The sequence below is a fragment of the Cervus elaphus genome, chromosome 1 (genome assembly GCF_910594005.1).
Source record: "Cervus elaphus chromosome 1, mCerEla1.1, whole genome shotgun sequence".
Taxonomy (NCBI): domain Eukaryota; kingdom Metazoa; phylum Chordata; class Mammalia; order Artiodactyla; family Cervidae; genus Cervus; species Cervus elaphus.
Genome location: NC_057815.1, coordinates 42,680,158 through 42,699,250, shown reverse-complemented (window position 1 = coordinate 42,699,250; position 19,093 = coordinate 42,680,158). Strand labels below are relative to the sequence as shown.

The following is a 19,093-nucleotide window of genomic DNA, read 5'->3' as shown; positions in this document are numbered from 1 at the left end:
TTTCCAGGCAAGAGTACTGGAGTGGGGTGCCATTGCCTTCTCCTCAGTTCAGTTCAGTTCAGTTCAGTCTCTCAGCCGTGTCCGACTCTTTGTGACCCCATGAATCGCAGCATGCCAGGCCTCCCTGTCCATCACCAACTCCCAGAGTTTACTCAAACTCACGTCCATCGAGTTGGTGATGCCATCCAGCCATCTCATCCTCTGTCGTCCTCTTCTCCTCCTGCCCCCAATCCCTCCCAGCATCAGGGTCTTTTCCAATGCGTCAACTCTCCGTGTGAGGTGGCCAAAGTATTGGAGTTTCAGCTTCAGCATCAGTCCTTCCAATGAACACCCAGGACTGATCTCCTTTAGGATGGACTGGTTGGATCTCCTTGCAGTCCTGGGGACTCTGAAGAGTCTTCTCCAACACCACAGTTCAAAAGCATCAATTTTTCAGCGATCAGCTTTCTTCACAGTCCAGCTCTCACACCCATACATGACCACTGGAAAAACCATAGCCTTGACCAGACAGACCTTTGTTAGCAAAGTAATGTCTCTGCTTTTTAATGTGCTATCTAGGTTGGTCCATAACTTTTCTTCCAAGGAGTAAGCGCCTTTTAATTTCATGGCTGCAATCACCATCTGCAGTGATTTTGAAGCCCAAAAAAAATAAAGTCTGACACTGTCTCCACTGTTTCCCCATATATTTCCCATGAAGTGATGGGACCAGATGCCATGATTTTAGTTTTCTGAATGTTGAGCTTTAAGCCAACTTTTTCACTCTCCAAGCAGAGTAAATGCTTCCTAAATGTTCGCTATTATTGTTTTCATTATGCTGAGCCATACCTTCCTTGCCTGGGCACCATCATATACACCTGGGACACAACTGCCACCCTTGGACCAGCCTGCTGATCAGCAGCTAGTCATGGTCAACGTCATGGAGATTCCTTTTGAGCCTAAGTACTGCTTTACAGGGACAGAAGTAACTTCAATGCAGGCCAGTAAACAGAAACAGCAGCCACAAGACCGAGGCTGAATGTGTACAGTACATGGGGGCTGCAAACCACAGAGGACTTCTCTGAGTCGTGGTCACACCCTTAAATAGTCCTGTGGTCAGCAGGGTTTTCTGAGTGCAGCGAGCCGGCTGATTTGAACCGGGCTGAGAGAGCCTCAGTGCTCCAGAAGGCTCTCTGCAAGCTGAGCATGTGCCCTGGGAGGCCGAGAAGGAAGCCCTCCCACACGGGCCCTGCTGCTCTGCGCCCATCACCCTCACTCAGAGCGCAGCCCACATCCGGGCGGCTAAACCACAGCCGGCTTCTGGCTGCCGTGCGCTACCTCTCGCAGCGGAGGCGGAGATCCCTGCTCTGCCGAACCTCCACCTCCTCCCTCCCCTCCCCCAGCCCCGGCGGCTCCTTCTCTCCTCGGAGGGGCTTCCTTCTCGAGGCAGTGGAAATCTGTATCCCCCCTCCCCCACATCCCAACCCCCGCCGACACACACCCCTCCACCTCCTGTTTTCTTTCCGCCGCCTTCATCTGCCTTTTAAGACCTCTATTTCTGTCTCACCCGTTTTCTGAACTGACCATTCATCAGGCATTCTTTGTCATCCTTGCTGTTTTTCTCCAAAAGGGGTTAGTCAAATGATTCTTTTTCTCCCTGTCTTTCTTTCTTTCTCTCTTCCCTCCTTCCCTTCCCTCCCTTTTTTTCTTTTCCTTCTTCATCCCTTTCCTCTCTTCCTCCTTCCCTTTCTCTGTATCCACCCCCCCCCCCCCCCCCCCCGCCCGCCCCTCTTTGATTTATTCCCCGATGCCCTTTTCAAAGAGAGCTTCAGGTAAGGCCTGTTCCAGCTGTGGAAACAGGTAGTACTTGCATTTGGGGTCATAGCTGGGAATACAGTCAAAGGTAGGGAGGACCTGTGTTGTCCAGGAAACAAGACAGCCTCTGAGGGCTTCCCAAAAAAGAGGGACAGCAACTCTTTCAGCCAAATACAGTTTATTTCTTTTCTTTCTCAGCTGACAAGGAATTTAGCACATTCATGGAGCTACAAATGACCATCTAGGAGTCTGCAGTGGAGACAGGGAGGGAGGGGGCACAGAGCGAGCTCTGGGTTGGGGTCTGTGAACAGGGCAGGACCTCTGCCAGCATTTACCCAGTCCATTCCCACCAAGGGTTTCCAAAAAGAGAGCTAGAAACAGAGAAAGGTGGGTGGAATAGTTAGGGTTGGGGCAGTTTCTACGTAGAAAGAGGGAACCAACTATGGGGCAGTTGCTATGTAGAAAGAGGGAACCAAGGGGAATAGTAATATCCACTGGGGAAGGAACGAATGGGGGCAGGGCGGCGTGAAGAATGGAAATAAATATCCCGACAAGAAGGCCGGCCAGGTGTGAAGGGGTGAGTAGCTATGATGTTTCAAAGGATAATAAAGCAGCAGCATCCCTGGACTGGGCGCCAGCAGAGAAGGCAGGAAGGAGGCCGCTGGGGACAAGGCTGAGGGTGGAAGCTCCCCACAAGGCAGAGGAACAGTTCTCCTGGGGGTCCAGGATTTGCCCAGGGAACAAACAGGGCGTGGCAGGCCTGGAGAGGAGTCAGACCTGGGTCAATGGGAGATGGCATCAGGAGTTGTCAGACGCCTCTCTGATTCAGGCCAGCATACAGGTCCCGCTGGCCTTTCCGGATGGGCTAGGGGTGGAATAGAGAGCGGGTGGTCAGCAGGGTGGGAGGAAGTCATTCCTGAGAAAGAAGGGCCTCTGCAGAATTAGCTTTGGAGCAATGGGAAGATCCTAGGCTAGGAGGCAGGAGGTGAGTTCAACTGGTAAGAGAGTTGATCTGGTCACCTCCTGTGAACCTCAGTTTTCCCATCTCAAAAACGGGAAACTAAAGGGCCACTTCTCAGGGCTTTTGTCAGAATTAAGTGAAGTCACTCATGCAAAAGTAAATGCCACATGCTTGACTGGTGCTCAGTAAATATTTGTTGTGTTTGTCCAGGTGTGATATGCAAAATATTTAACCATTGGTGGTGCATACACATCGATCAGTCAGAACAGTCCTGGTGATTCTCTGCCATGCCAGGCAGTAACTCTTTACTTGCCAAATCAAAAGGTGGTCCAGTGGGGGAGGGGCTGTGATGTTGGGTAGTATGTGTGTTGGGGTGAGAAAGCTTGGGGCTACTCACTAGTGAAATATTTCCATATTTCAGCAGCTGGTAAGTACATGCTGGTGGGATGGCAGTCATGAGTTTATGGTGTTTGAGTTTGGGTGTATGGTATTCCCCATGGCTGCTCCTGAGCTAATTAATGAATAAACCAGAGAAAGAGGAGTAACACCGCCACCCGCTCTGCTTGTGGTTGTGGGAACCCTGCAGCCTTTGAGATGACCACCTGCTACCACGACGGATGCAGAGGTGGCACATGTGGGTTGTCCCGGAGCCCTGAGGAGGGGCTTTGAAGTGTCTGACAGGCCAGGTGGCCAGTCCCACCTGTCCGCTTCTCCTCTAGAAAGACCCCTCCCCCATTCTGCCCCTCATTACCTCATAGTCTGGATTGGGTACAGGGGGTGGTCTCTCCCTGTTCTGTCCTGCAAAGGAGGGAAGGGAAACGATTCAGTTCCAAGAGGACACACCAATCTCGTGAAAATGAGACCCAGATCCAGGGTGGTAAACTCCCCTCTACTTCTAGTTTTTTCTGTTCCAGCTGCTATTTTTCCTTGCCTTTTTTCCATCCCATCTCTAATGACCCTACACAGTTCTTATCATTTTGTGACCTCAGCTCAAGGTCCTTCCATGGTTTCTGAGTAATCTGAGATGGGACATTCTGTGTCGAGATCTTGGCCATACCATGAATGTTCTAGAGAAGCTGTTTTGACCTGGCCCGGGCCGGACATCCCCTCCTTGGTGGGCATCTCCTCCTCGATCTTACCCCGGGGCCTGCCGCCAGCGCCCGCTCCTCTCGTCATAGGCGTGGCCTTGGCCTTTCGGCTCTTGCTCCAGTAATACACCAGCAGCAGCAAGCCCAGAGTGACACAGATGTCAACCACGATGATTGTGACCACCACCATCAGATCCACCTCCATGCAGTTCTCACACACTGTGAGGCAGGGATCGGGGGAGAAGAGAAATCCCCCAGAAAGGAAGACACAGGACACCGGAGATGAGGAAGGAACAAATGAAGCTCATTCTCCCTTTAGTACTCACGTACCTGCCATGGCCAGACACCCCTCCCTCTGCCCCCAGGCTGTTTCAGCACCTTTATAACAACAAATGAAGTGTGGTGTTCGTGGGTGGAGACTCTGGAGTCAGACAGTCCTGGGTTCAAATCCCAGCTACATGACTCACTAGTTGTGAGAATTCTGAAATGTGTGTTGAACCTGCAAAGCTTGTGTTTCCTCATATATAAAATGGAAGTAAGATAACACTGAACCCATATAGTTGGTAAGAATTATATGAAACGCCTGGGCAAGTGTTTGGTACAGTGCTTGAAACTTAATAAGCATTCATTGATTGTTAGCTGTCATTATTGTTTATGATTATGCCTTAGTTTATGACATTTTCATAGAGTAGCTTTGAGTCCTTTTTGCAAATCCTGAAGAATTCATGTCTGGATAAAGCATCAGATAAACTAATATTGGGGCCCCATATTTTCTGGACAGGATATAATGCAGACAGGATACCCAGTCCTGTCTCTTGGGAGGTTGTTTTGGATCCAGTGCTAAGGTTACCCCAACAGCCCTATATTGATGTTTAATCTATATTTCAGAAAATACTGATGATGTGTGGCCCCAGATAGTCTTGGATTGAGTGTAGGAGAAGCACAAAGTTGCCAGGGGACTGTAAGTTGGGTAAGGGGAAATCCTGAGAATGCTCTTTCGGAATACGCTCCCTAAAGAGTCTACTAGTACTTGCTCTGAAGACCTGTATTACCTCTTGCTTTCAGGTACAGCTTATGTGCCATCTCTGTGCTGCCTTCGGTTATGTAGCACTGATAATAACCACTGTTTTCCATTTCTGAAAAATTTTCCAGTAACAGCTGTTTCCCATCACCTTTGGGTATTAGTTCATCACTTTTTTTCCATTTTACTCCACTTTCAGGCTCTAGAGGGCACGTCAGCTCAACAGTGTTTCCAGAGATGGAGACTTCATATGCTGGGGAATGGGAGAGAAGAGAAGGGAAATTTAAAGAGAGAAACCAATAAGATTTTAGGCAAGTTAGTAGCCAAAGAACCAACCAAATGCAGAAAGTCATCTGACATCCTAGATCTCAGATTTTCTTGTCAAAAGGCGACTCTGTTGGCTAAAGGGTGTGAAAGAGGAGAGATGCAGGAGAAGGGGCCCTAGAGAACCTCTTGAAGATGACTTCAGAGTTTAGGCATGGACTTGGGGACTTGAAAGGAGAGGGTGAAAATAAAGAAAATCTATAGAAGTCCTTATTTGTAATGTTTCTAAAATGGGGAGTTAGAAATGTTGGGAGGACCTCAGTTCTTGGGGTTAATCTCCCTCAATCAGGTGCTTCTTCCCAACCACAGATCTGCATCATTGATAGAGCAGATATAAAAGACTGATAAACTTACGTTTCTCTTCAGTATTATCTGAAAATGAAAAAAGGAAAGAATGGTAAGAAAATAATCTTGATTGAAGTTTAAACTGTAGGTAAAAAATTTCAAGTGGAGCTAGACACTGTCGCTAAGAATTCTAAGAGAATTCTTTGGGAGTCCCGTGTCTTGAAGATGAGGTATGTACCTGGCCTAAGAGATATGCTCATAGACACAACTCAGGTACATCAAACTGAGAACATATCAGCATGTACTTCTAGACTGAGATCCACTAAAGCTCAAAAAGTCTTACAATCGTAAAGTTGAAAAATTCTAGACATCTTCAAATTTTTTCTCTTGCATTAGCAAGAACCATATTCCAGATGGATATGAAAGGGATATCATATCCTTCTCAGAGATAAAGACCTTCATTTCTTTGAATCACTGATTCTTATACTCATCTGTTTTTCATTATTCAGAAGTTCTTTCTTATAACTAACAGAAACCCTCATAGTAGAGATCAAATATCTTTCTTCTTATTCCATGCCACTTTCATGTTATTACCCTTAAATTATGTGAAGTTCTATATATATTTTAAGGAAATAATTCTTCTAATAAAAAGTGACATTATTTTAAACTATATCTCAGTACAATCAGCTCTTAATTATATATGTTAGAACTATAGGTATGGACAACTGAAATCCACTAATAAAATTTGGGGATCCAGCAAAATTCCCCAGAGTAGATAATTTTGCCCTAGGAAGTAGGGATGGGGAGCACCCTGGTTTCCTGGAAGACCTGTGGCTGGGACCCTAGGCAGCACTGGGGAAAGTATGCTCAAGCATACTTGAGTCTGAATATGTAACAGCTGGAAGAGCAGAGCGTGATGCTCAGAGACACCCCTCTCTCTATTGGGGGTGTTTTGCTACAGTGTGCTATGGGGACAGAACACTGGACTGAGTCAGAAACCCTGTGTTTGAATCCCAGATCTGCTTTAGGCTGTATGACCAAGGGAAAATCATTTAACTTCTCTGAGCTTCAGTTTCTTCATCTGGGAAGCAGATAAACCATCCACCTCACAAGGTATTTGTGAGAACTAAATGGATTATGAAACTGAAAATGAATGGTGCATTGCAGATGCTCAAGAAAGGTGTTTTTTATTTTCTTTCTCTCCTTCTGGGGGTCCTGCTAATGGAGAACAGAACAGAGTACTGATCCAGTTGCTCAGTCAGCCCTCCAGCGGAGATCATATGGAATGTAAACAAGTCATTCTGCAGGTTTACCTATATGCTAATAATGGGGAGCTGAGTATAATGACAGTAGATCATCGATAATATTTTGACTTGGAAATAATTTTTCAGCATTGATATTTCTTAGAAATATTAAACTAGAAATCATAAAATAATTTAGAAGTAAATAGAAATTTCACTCTGCATGGTATGTTTGTTTGGAAAAGCAAAAATGGTTCACAACTCTTTTTGACATAAATTCAGTAGTGAAGCGCAGACCAATACATTCTCATACAATGGCCTAGATGTCTATGCTTAGAAGCACTTGTTTTATTATTATTATTTTGCTGTGCTCCATGGCATGTGGGATTTCAGTTCCTCAACCAGGGATCGAACCCATGGTCCCTGCAGTGGAAGCACAGAATCTTAACCACTGGACCACCAGGAAATTCCCTTAGATGTCTATACTTAGAAACAGGACATATGCTCACAAAAATTTTGTACATATTCATAATGATTAAAAAAATGAGTTTCAGGGACTTCCCTGGTGGTCCAGTGGCTGAGACTGTGCTCCCTATGCAGGGGACCTGGGTTAGATCGCTGGTCAGGGAACTAGATCCCACAAGCTGCAACTAAGACCTGGTGTAGCCAAATAAATATTTTTTAAAAAATTAGTTTCAGTACAGAACAGACTTTTGGACTCTGTGGGAGAAGGTGAGGGTGGGATGTTTCGAGAGAACAGCATGTATATTATCTATAGTGAAACAGATCACCAGCCCAGGTGGGATGCATGAGACAAGTGCTCGGGCCTGGTGCACTGGGAAGACCCAGAGGAATCGGGTGGAGAGGGAGGTGGGAGGGGGGATCAGGATGGGGAATACATGTAACTCCATGGCTGATCCATGTCAATGTATGACAAAACCCACTGCAATGTTGTGAAGTAATTAGCCTCCAACTAATAAAAATAAATGAAAAAAAAATTAGTTTCAGCATCAGATAAATATGCATTTATATTTATATATATGATTGGACTATATTTTTATTTTCTAAGTCTTGGTTTTCTTATCTGTAGAGTGGGAATGTTAGGAGAATTATGTGAGGAAATTCAGGTAGAATATTAAGGGCAATTCCTAGAACATGTATGCTCAGTAAACTATAATGCTTATTATTTAGCCTGCATATTTCCCATACAATGATAGCTAAACTCTACCAACTGCTTTCCACCCATCAGATAATATTCTAAGTAAGTCAATCAATCCTCATAACAACTCTACAAGCTAGGTATCATTATTATTTATATTTCACATGTAATAATGCTATGGCATGGAGAAGTTAAGAAAATTATTCAGACACTCAGCAAGTAAGAAGTTGAGCAAGGATATGATGGTCTAGCTTCAGAGTTAGTCTCTTAGCCTCACACTCCATAACCTTCTCCACTGCCTGAGATATTGTTCCTTAAAATACAAGCTCACCCTTTAAAACTCAACTCAAGAATCACCTCCCCTGGGGAGCTTTCCCCAACTATATCCTTTGCAGAGTTGGCCATGCATCTGTTTATATTTTATTTTACTCTTTACTCATAGCAGGAAACAGATTATATTACCAATTATTTGTCTTTCAAATAAGACCATCAGCTTTTTTTTTTTTTTTGCCTAACCATGTGGCTTGTGGGATCTTAGTTCCCTGACCAGGGATTGAACCCAGGCCCTCAGCAGTGAAAGTAAAAGGTTCTAACTGCTGGACTTCCAGGGAATTCCAAAGACCTTCAGCTTCTTGAAGGGAAGGAACTAGTGATGCAGTCATATGCATGATCATTTATTCATTAAAAAAACAGATATTGAGCACCTGTTCACACGCGCGCGCGCGCGCACACACACACACACACACATATTGAGCACCTACCATGTGTGTTAGAAGTAAAAGTAAAGTGTTAGTGGCTCAGTCATGTCCGACTGTGTGATCCCATGGACTGTAGCCCACTGGGCTTCTCTGTCCATGGGATTCTCCAGGCAAGAATACTGGAGTGGGTTACCATGCCCTTCTCCAGGGCATCTTCCTGACCCAGGGATCAAAACCAGGTCTCCTGCATTGCAGGTGGATACTTTACCATTTGAGCCACCTGGGAAGCCCGTGTATTTGGCCAAGTAAATAAGGTGGTGTTTTGGCCTTCAATGAATTCATGATATACACAAAAAATTCCAACCCACACCCGCATATATATTCTTTCCTGAATGGATGCTCAGGAATACACATCACTCAGCTATAATCGGACCTGACAGTTAGCAACAAACATAGGCACATCTCATACAGATTCTATTGAAAGATAATTATATTTTCTGTCTAATGGTTCTGGCTCTTAGTATTTATTACTGTGATATGTCATGATCATTTTGATCCACATTTGAAAGGAAGTCGTACAGAGCGAAAATCCTCTTACCAATTTCTTCTGAATCTGAAAAAGAAACTATTTGAAACGTTCCTATCAGCTAATAAGGTCAGACCCTTCCACCCTGGATTAGGACTCTGCCCTCAATCTTCAGAAAACAATGGATATTTAAATTTCCCATGGTTGCATATGAAAAACTCTTTCATGTTCTACATTAAAAAAACTGGTGGCTAATTAGGTATAAAAAAAGGGTCCTAAGTAATCATTTTGAATATAATGTCTATTCGATACATAAATATAAAAATATATTTATAAAATTAAAAATATAATTGGCACTAGTGGTAAAGAACCGCCTGCCAGTGCAGGAGACATAAGAGATACGGGTTCTGTTCCTGGGTCGGGAAGATCCCCTGGAGCAGGAAATGGCAACCCACTCCAGTATTCTTGCCTGGAGAATCCCATGGATAGAGGAGCCTGGAAGGCTACAGTCCACAGGGTTGCAAAGAGTTGGACATAACTGAAGTGACTTAGCAGGCAGGCATAAAATTATCACATTGTACACCTTAAACTTATACCATGTTATATGTCAACTATATTCCAATAAAGGTGGCAAAAAAGGAAGATCTGTATTGGGCATAAATTAAACGATAAACAAAAACCAACCCCAGGACTTCCCTGGTGGCCCAGTGGTTAAGAATCTGCCTTGCAATGCAGAGGATGTGGGTTCAATCCCTGGTTGGGGAAGTAAGATCCTACATGCCCCAGGGCAAGGAAGTCCACATACTATGAGGAGCAACAAAACAGCCCATGTGCTGCAAGTAAGACCCTACACAGCCAAATAAATAAATTAAAAAAAAAAAACAAAACCCAACCCCAAATGACCAATAGCATGCAGAAGAGATTAGTTTTTCTGGCGTTTATCAGTGCTCTCAACACATCCCATCTGTCAGTAAGGTAACATTAACACATTCTCCATGATGTATTTTTTAAAAAGGATTCTAAGGACACTACCATTTAGGCAGATTAATGCCATGTAATGGAGACTGGCCCAGTGCCTGCCTTTTAACACAAAATTGGTTCATTCAATTTGGAGGAGCTGAAATGAAGAGAAAGCCTTCCAATATTGGGATATTCCTGCCTCTCTTCTATGACTGAGGAGGTAAGTCCAGGCCAGGCACACTCATATGCATATGCACATATGAATAAACATGCATGCACACACATACACTTTCAGAGTATTTGGACATGTAATTCTTCTTCTTCTTTTTTTTTTTTTACTTTTTGGTCATACCCCACAGCATGTGGAATCTTATGGCCCTCTCCAGGAATGGAACCTATGCTCCCACACACTGGAAGTGCAGAGTCTTAACCTTGGACCACCAGGGAAGTCCCTGGACATGTAATACTGAATGTGAACTCAAATGCTGGCCCAGAGGCCTATTCAGTGCCTCTCTAGGCATGCATTCAAGCCACAAATCCTCCACAAAAACTCACATCAAATAGGAAATGAAAACTTGGCATTGTTTTAGTTGGCTCAATTCTTTTCTTCTGAATAGTTAACACTCATTATTTCCTATGATCTCTGTTGCATTCCTCTTCTTGGCTAGAACTATCCCTAGACTTGTGAGGAAAAGGCAAAGGAGAAGACGAGAGAAATCCCTTTTATTGGTCTCTGTAGGAGGTCTAGTGAAAACATTCCTAAGTACAAAACAGACTGGGCTGATTTGATAACAAGGAAAGAAAAAGCATAACTCACCTTGTGCCCAAGCACCAACTAGAAAATAAAGAAGAAGAAAAGAGTTAGTAAATGTTGTGAGTGACTTTGAAATTCCAATTCTATAGTCTGACCTTTTCTGAGCAACTATGGTCCTTCCCACCCACTTCTGGATCACAGTTAACCCTATACGCTGTGAGTGATATGGACATCTAGGTACTGATCCGGGGTTTTTGGTCAATTTGGGATGAGACAGAAGGAAGCTCCTAGCGTTAAACATGAACACACAGCATTTGACAAACAGACGTTAGAAAAAGTTGAGGGGTGCTTCTGGGGAGATGGAGAAAGAGCGAGAGAGTTTTGCAGCCCAGCCTCCATTTTAAAAAGAAATCTCTTGACTGTGGAAGAAAAACAAGCTCTGGGTTAGGTACAAAGATTGAGATTCTTGTTCCATCTCTGACTCCTGCTGGTCTGATGGTTCGGTTTTCCCATTTGTTTTTTACTTGAGACAGAGATAGGAATATTTGAAACCAATTACTCATCAGCTAGAGCCTGTGCATTGAAGAGTCTGATCATATTTCCACTGGGTCCTCCAGAGTCCCTGCACTCAGCAGCAATCCGGATTCTCTGTAGTGACCTGTTTTCCTGACATCACTTTCAAGTTTCATGTGTACCTATTTTATCAACAGCCTCTATACTGGGTGAGACACCCCTCCCAATCACTGTAACCAGAGCAGCCTGGGCACATTCTCATGAGGCCAAACCTCTAGGGGTGGTTGGGTCTTTGGTAGTCCCTCTCTCTCTCTGCAGAGCACAGTTTATACTATGGGGCTATAACCCAATGCCTTGAGGAGTCACACTCTGCCCCTTGACACTCCAAACATGTTCCCTGGACCAGTAGGAGACAAATGAGCCAGAGAGCTTGTTATAAAGGCAGAAGGGCAGTTCCACTCCAGACCCACTGAAGCAGAAGTTGAAATTTAACAAGATTCCCCGGTGACTCGTGTGCACGCTCAAGCTAGAGAAACCCAAGATGAAGCAGGAAGTGGAGACGCCATGGCTGTAACTCTGAGATGCAAGCCCCAGCTGTGATAGTGTTTTCTAGATCTCTAAAATAAAACCCTCATGAGCTATTTGGCCTCACATCATGCCATCATTAAGAGCACAGGCGGTAGGCAGTTCTGAGTTCCTAGATCAGCTTCAGCACTTACTAACTGTGGTTTTAAACAAGCTATTGAACTTCTTTGAGTACTAGTTTTTTACATCTGTAAAATAGGGCAGAGGTCCCCAACCTCTGGGCCACAGATGGGTACCTTCTATCAGATCAGTGGCAGCATTAGATTAGAAACAAAGTGCACAATAAATGTAATGTGTTTGAAACATCCTGAAATGAACCCCCACCCCAATCCGTGGCAAAATTGTCTTCTACGAGACTGGTCTCTGGTGCACAAAAGGCTGGGGACCACTGAAACGAGATACGTGTAACGTTTACCTTCCAAGGTGGAGGGAAAGATTAAATTAGTTAACACGGGTAAAGACTTTTTGTAACACAGTATCTGGCACTCAGTAAACAGCAACCTTAAAAAAAAAATCTTTGTCTGATATGAGCTATGGAAAGCCTCTTAATTACTTATCAATTTATATTCCACCTTCCTTCCAACAGGACTAAAGTAATTGAAAGCACTTGGTCAATTGAAAAGGACTGGAAATTATGAGGTGCTTCACTGTCTCAGATACTAAGCTTGCCGTATACTTGGTGCAGAGTTTGGGTTCAACCATCTACTCTCCTCGCAATAAACAGTGAAGGCTAACTCCTCTAATCTCCTTTGTGTTAGTTCATAAGGGCTGGGCTGTTCACTGACAGAACAAGCTTTTTCTCGGAGGCACAAAGATCTCCTTGCTTTCAGTAGATATGATCACCTCAACTGCTTTCCTTTAGCTGTTCTCTGAAAGGTCTTTTGGGAACACACTAGCCTAGCCCTAGTTCCCTGTGCTAACACTGCACCAACACTTCCTTACATTTTCTAGAAAATGAGGCTTCTTGATACACTGGGCAGCACCAGGGTAGGCAGTGAGCCTTTCATGGTCTTGAGAAACACCCATATTTTCATTCCATCCTACTCACCTAATAAGAGGCAGAGTCCCAGAACTCGCCAGAGATTCCCCGACTGCATCCTTCCCTCACTGGACACTCACTCTACCTAAGATGGCGGAGGCCAGTTGGCTCACAACTTCTGAAAAAGAAACCAGAGGACTTTTTCAAAACCCCTGCTGGAGTTGAGGACCCTGGGGCCATTACTCCCAATGCTGGGATGAAAAAGGGGGCTTTGTAAGAGAGAGACTCACCATTTTCCGAAGCAGGCACCTTTGGCTGGGAGGGGAGGCGGGTTTCTGAACCCCACACAGGAAGTGTGGAGGGGCCTCTGGGCCTGAAGGGTTCTACGTTTGAGACGGAGGCAGCCACCTGGGTTGGCTGGGGAGAGTTGGGCCCCATGTCCTCCCATTGGACGACGGAGACCTGAAGGTGCTGTGAAATACGTGCAACTTAGCTGCCCAGGCCTTGCACAACGCACCCCCCACATTGGGGCTCCCTTCTCAGATACCCCTCCCCACCACACAAGCTGTGATAGGAAGAAAGAGGAGCACCCAAGAGTTGCTTTCTTTATGGCATACGTGGCTTGGGGCAAGCTGTTGGTTTGAAAATATATGTTGATTTAAATCCATGAGATGCCATTCTTTTTTGCCTATAATGTTTACAAAAATATTTTAAAAATGTAATATTCAGCCTTGGAAAGGGTAAAGAGTGACAGTCATAGAATCTGCTGATGTGAGTGTCAACGGTTATGGTCTTTCTTAATTTTTGAGCATGCATTAACCAAATGCTTACCCAGTGCCAGGCACTGTGCTAAGGGCTTTAACCAACAGTTCTCTAAGGACTTCCTTGGCAGTCCAGTGGTTAAGACTCTGTACTCCCAATACAGGGGCACAGGATTGATCCCTGGTCAGGAGCTAAGATTCCACATCCTAAGTGGCATGGCATCAAAACAAACAAACACAGACAAACAAAAAAATAAACTTTTACAGTAGATATTAGGGTTTCCCTGATGGCTCAGTGGTAAAGAATCTGCTTGCCAATACAGAAGATGTGGGCTCCATCCCTGGGTCAGGAAGAACTCTTGAAGAAAGAATTGGCAACCCATTCTAGTATTCTTGCCTGGGAAATCCCATGGACAGAGGAGCCTGGCCAACTATAGTCCATGGGGTCAGCAAGAGTCGGATGTGACTTATCAATTAAACAGCAACAACACGGTAGACGTTAGGGTTAGGGCGTGGCCTCAAAACAAGCAAAAAATGACCCTCTGAGATAGGTATTATTTTCATCCTCATTTTATGCTTGAGTCAACTGGGGCTCAGATAGGTTATCTAAGTTGTCACAGATTACAGAGCTGGGAGCCTCAAAGTATTTTGGTGAAATTCATTGATTTAGTAAATATTTGATATCTACTCGGCTGTAGTATGTGCTGGGTGCTAGTAATAGAACAGTCACAAGATAGATAGTCCTCATGGAGGATGAAAGGAAATGTGGACCTTAAGCTGATTATTTCAGGAGATTGATGCTGAGAAATAAGAAATACAGGGGCTGTGGGAGTGATAGAAGCGAGGCCTAATGTAGTCTGGGGGTAGGGAAGGTCTGCTTTCTGAGCGTAACATCTAAGCTGAAACCTGCTGGAGGCCTGGAGTGAGCCAGGATGGGGGGAGCACAAGGAAAGTATTCCAGACAGAGGGAGCAGAATGTTTGGGGCCTGGGGATGAGGAAAAGAGACCCATTCAAGAAACCGGAAACTCAGAAAGGCAAGTAGCAGAGGTAAGAAATGGAACTGAAAACTCAACGGGGGCCAGATGGAGAGGGATTTGCAAGCCTTGTTAAAGATTCTTTTTAAACAGTTTTGTAATTGGAGGATGATCGCTTACAATGTTGTGTTAGTTTCTGCTGTACAATGAAGTGAATCGGCTGTATGTACACATACATCGCCCCCCCCCCCCGCCCCCGCCCCCGCCCCCGGGGGCCTGCCGCCCCTCTAGGTCATCACAGAGGGCCAGGCTGCCCTGTGCTATATAGCAGCTTCCCACTAGCTATCTATTTTACATATGGTAGTGTACATCTGTCAGTGCTACTCTCCCAGTTCATCCCAAAAGATTCTTAAGGATTATTTTAAGGGTAGTGGGAAGTGATTGAAGAGTTTAAAACAGGAGGATGACAGCATCAAATTCTTTAAAAATTTTTAAATGAAAGAATTAATCGTGGAAGTAATACATGCACGTTAACGAACAAAGGAAAAGAGCGCAGAAGAATACATACAACCGTCTCCTGACTCACCTTGCCTTGGCCTTATTCCCCTCCCTAGAGAAAACCACTTTCAACTTAACTGTCTTTCTGGTGGTTACCTTCTTATCTATAAACGTGAGTTGTCATCATGTGGGTTCTCTGGGAAGCAAACTGCGATGGCGATTTGTGCGCAGGTGGCTCACAGAGGGAAGCGCAGCAACAGCTCTGGTTAGGGAAGGAAGTGGGATTGGCCAGGGGAGAAGGGGGACGAGAGTGAGAGTTCAGCCAAGCCAAGGGGAGACTCCAGGCTAGGGTTGTATTGCAATAGCAAAGAGTCTCATAGTCTATAATGAGTTAATCACTAAAGGGATGTTACCCACAAGTTAAATTATACATAACGGCTCACTGGTGGGAACCTTGCCTCCCAGGTAATGAGAGTTAACACGACATAACTTTGTTCCGCTCATAGGAAACATCCTGACCAGGTTCACCTGTGAATGACTGCAGGCAGGAAGAAATTAACACAATCTCTCCCGAGTCTGGCTGGAACCAGGACTTTACACCCTCCCCTTTCAGTATAAAAGAAGCCTGAATTCTAACTCTGGGAAGATGGTTCTTTGGGACGCTAACCTGCCATCTTCTCAGTCTTAACGGATTTTCCAATGAAATAGCTATTCCTTGCTTCCATAACTCCTCTCTCGATTTATTGGTCTATCATGAGGTGGCTTTCTGATTTCTTTCTGGTGGCTCAGATGGTAAAGAATCTGCCTGCAATGCGGGAGAACCAGGTTCAATCCCTGGGTTGGGAAGTTCCCCCGGAGAAGGAAATGGCAACCCACTCCAGTAGTCTTGCCTGGAGAAGTTCATGGACAGAGGAACCTGGTAGCTACAGTCCATGGAGTTGCAAAGAGTTGGACACAACTAAGCAACTAACACACACACTCGAGGTGGCACTAGTGGTAAAGAACCCGTTTGCCAATGCGGGAGACTTAAGAGATGTGGGTTCGATCCTTGGGTCAGGAAGATCCCCTGGAGGAGGGCATGGCAACCCACTCCATATTCTTGCCTGGAGAAGCCCATGGACAGAGAAACCTACAGTACATAGGGTTGTGGAGAGTTGGAAGTGACTTAGCATGCATGCATGCGTGCAATGAGTGGTACAAGCTTGGACTTGTTAACAGGGTGACCCATCAGAGGAGTCCTGAATTGAGGCCATAGGCATATCATCTAGTTTTCAGTATGAACTGTTTCCAGAGAGGTGTGAACTCGGGTGTTGCAGCTGCTTCCGCTGAGAACAAGGCTCAGCGGAGTGAGTGAATTATTTTTTTGCCTTCTGTGAGAGGGCTCCGCTGTGAGCTCCTAGAGGACACAATCCCAGCAGATGGGTGAGTAAGTGGTCCTCAAGGGGGAACGTGGGCAGCATCACCAGCATCCATGCAGGTCATCCCTTGGCCTGCTTAAACCCACTTGCTGTATAATAATTTCACGCCATTCTTTAATCAACCTTTTCAGGATTCTGGTTGATCTTTTTTCTGGAGAAGCTTGTGAGAGAAGAGTTATGGCCCCACTATAGCTGTTCTGGGGGCCCCATCTGATCGTCATAATCTCCCTTCTTTGTTACTCATTCTATACTGTTCCTGGCCTTAGATGTTAATAGCACTTTTGCTGACCCAAGGGAAGACATAGCTTGGGGAGCCTGAGCCCCAGGTTGGCGTGGCCTTCTCAGGCTGTGAGCCCTTGGTTTCTACATGTATTCTCCCTGCTCCCTGCAGCCCTGACTCCTCCTGATGATAAGGAGAGATTCATCCTGCTGGGAGAGTGAATTATTTTTTTGCTTACTGCCAACTGCTACATCCCTTGGGCCATTGGAAAATCATATGTAGGACAATTTTTTTGTTTTGCTGACCTGTTCTCTGCATGGCAAGATGCCAGCATTTGGTTGGCTATAGTCCTCTAGCATCCCACACAAACAACCACACACATTTCCAAAATACCCTCTAGAGAACAGTACCACCTTAATTGAGAATTACCATTTAAGAGCTTTCTTCCATCTGTGTTTATAGAACCCAGTCTCCAGTTCCCTCTCAAACTGAACAGGAGGAGGCAGCAATTGACTAGGAAATCAGTAATGTGGTCACATGAATGCTCCAAAATCACTGCAGATAATGACTGCAGCCATGAAATTAAAAGACTCCTTGGAAGAAAAGTTATGACCAACTTAGACAGCAACTTAAAAAGCAGAGACATTGCTTTGTCAACAAAGGTCCATCTAGTCAAGGCTATGGTTTTTCCAGTGATCATGTATGGATGTGAGAGTTGGACTATAAAGAAAGCTGAGCGCTGAAGAATTGATACTTTTGAACTGTGGTGTTGGAGAAGACTCTTGAGAGGCCCTTGGACTGCAAGGAGATCCAACCAGTCCATCCTAAAGGAGATCAGTCCTGAATATTCATTGGAAGGACTGATGCTGAAGTTGAAACTCCAATACTTTGGCCACCTGATGTGAAGAATTGACTCATTGGAAAAGACCCTGATGCTGGGAAAGATTGAAGGTGGGAGGAGAAGGGGACGACAGAGGATGAGATGATTTGATGGCATCACCAACTCAATGGTCATGAGTTTGAGTAAACTCTGGGAGTTGGTGACGGACAAGGAGGCCTGGCATGCTGCAGTCCATGGGGTCGCAAAGAGTCAGGCACGACTGAGTGACTAAACTGAACTGAATGCTCGGCATGAAATGTCTCTACTTTCCTGAACTCTGCCCTCATTCAGCCTGCGCTACAGCCACTAGACCAGCCTAGGACTCCACTCTGTTTCCTGGGAGTCTCTTAGGTCTGTTCTTCCCTCTGGCTTCCCAAATGGTCTCCATCTCTGTTCTAGTAAATTTGCAGTCCCTAAGCAGTATTCTCATTTTTTATTTTTGAGGATTAATTTAAAAATTTATGGTAAACACACATAACATAAAATTTACCATCTTAACTTTTTTTTGGGGGGGGGGGTTGGGGATGAGGCATGCGGGATCTTAGTTCCCTGAACAGAGATTGAATCCATACCCCTTTCAGTGGAAGTACTGAAATGGAGTCGTAACCACTGGACTACCAGGGAAGTCCCCATCTTAACTACTTTTAAGTGAACAGTTCAGTAGTGTTAAGTACATTTGTATTGTGCAGCCAGTCCCCAAAATCTTTTCATCTTGCAAAACAGAAACTCTATATTCATTAAACAACAACTCCCCATTTCCTCCTCTCTTCAGCGCATGACAACCGCCATTCTGCTGTCTGTCTCTATGAATTTGACTTTCTCATTTAAGTGAAATCACATAGTATTTGCTTCTTTGGAACTAGCTTAATTCATTAGCATAACGTCCTCAAGATTTAGACTGAATAATTATTCTATGTATATACTGTGTTTTGTGTAGCTATTCATCTGCTGATGGTCTCTTGGGTTGCTTTCACCCTTTTGGCTACTACGAATAATGCTGCTGTGAACATGGGTATTCAAATCTCTCTTCAAGACACTGCTTTCAATTCTTTTGTGTCTGTACCTAGAAGTGGAATTGATGGATCATATGGTAATTATATATTTAATTTTTTTTTAAGATCTCATATATCATTTTCCCCAGCAGTTGCACCATTTTACATTCTCTCCAACAGTGTGTAAGGTTCCAATTTCTCCACATCTTTATCAGCACTTGCTTTCTGTTCTTTTGATAATAGTCATCCTAATGTCTATTGTAGTGGGAATTTCTAATAATGTACTTTCCCAGCCTTGAGAAATTCCATAGAAGTAGAATCTGGAAAAACAGCATATATTAAGAAACTATGCTTATGATTATCTTTCATGTTTTCCTTAGAATAATAGCCTTGTTACAAACCCCAAGGCCAGATCCAGAAGGGAACATGACCGGGATCATGAAAGCATGGACTTTGGAACACCG

The 19,093-nt window shown here is 44.6% G+C and overlaps 1 protein-coding gene across 2 annotated transcripts; it reads right to left on the bottom strand.

Annotated features, from left to right (window-relative positions):
* Positions 1–1,952: 1,952 nt before the first annotated feature.
* Positions 1,953–13,317, bottom strand: CD3E (CD3e molecule). Of its 2 annotated transcripts, none has more exons than XM_043900421.1 (8): positions 13,176–13,317; positions 12,955–13,063; positions 10,872–10,889; positions 5,540–5,557; positions 4,893–5,114; positions 3,892–4,059; positions 3,504–3,550; positions 1,953–2,656 (listed from the first exon to the last, which is right to left on the bottom strand). In XM_043900421.1, the coding sequence occupies exons 2-8, from the start codon at positions 13,001–13,003 to the stop codon at positions 2,600–2,602; spliced, it is 579 nt and encodes a 192-aa protein (XP_043756356.1). In that variant the 5' UTR covers positions 13,004–13,063; positions 13,176–13,317; the 3' UTR covers positions 1,953–2,599. The 2 variants fall into 2 exon arrangements, with proteins under 2 accessions (XP_043756356.1, XP_043756365.1); XM_043900430.1 differs by having other exon boundaries at positions 12,955–13,060; positions 13,176–13,217.
* Positions 13,318–19,093: the final 5,776 nt, after the last annotated feature.

Excerpts from the sequence above, each read along its gene's own strand:
- CD3E (XM_043900421.1), bottom strand. The coding sequence starts at position 13,003 with ATGCAGTCGGGGAATCTCTGGCGAGTTCTGGGACTCTGCCTCTTATTA. Across the intron at positions 4,060-4,892 it reads GCTGTACCTGAAAGCAAGAG|TGTGTGAGAACTGCATGGAG; the intron begins GTAATACAGGTC and ends CCTGCCTCACAG. Across the intron at positions 2,657-3,503 it reads TACCCAATCCAGACTATGAG|CCCATCCGGAAAGGCCAGCG; the intron begins GTAATGAGGGGC and ends TTCCACCCCTAG.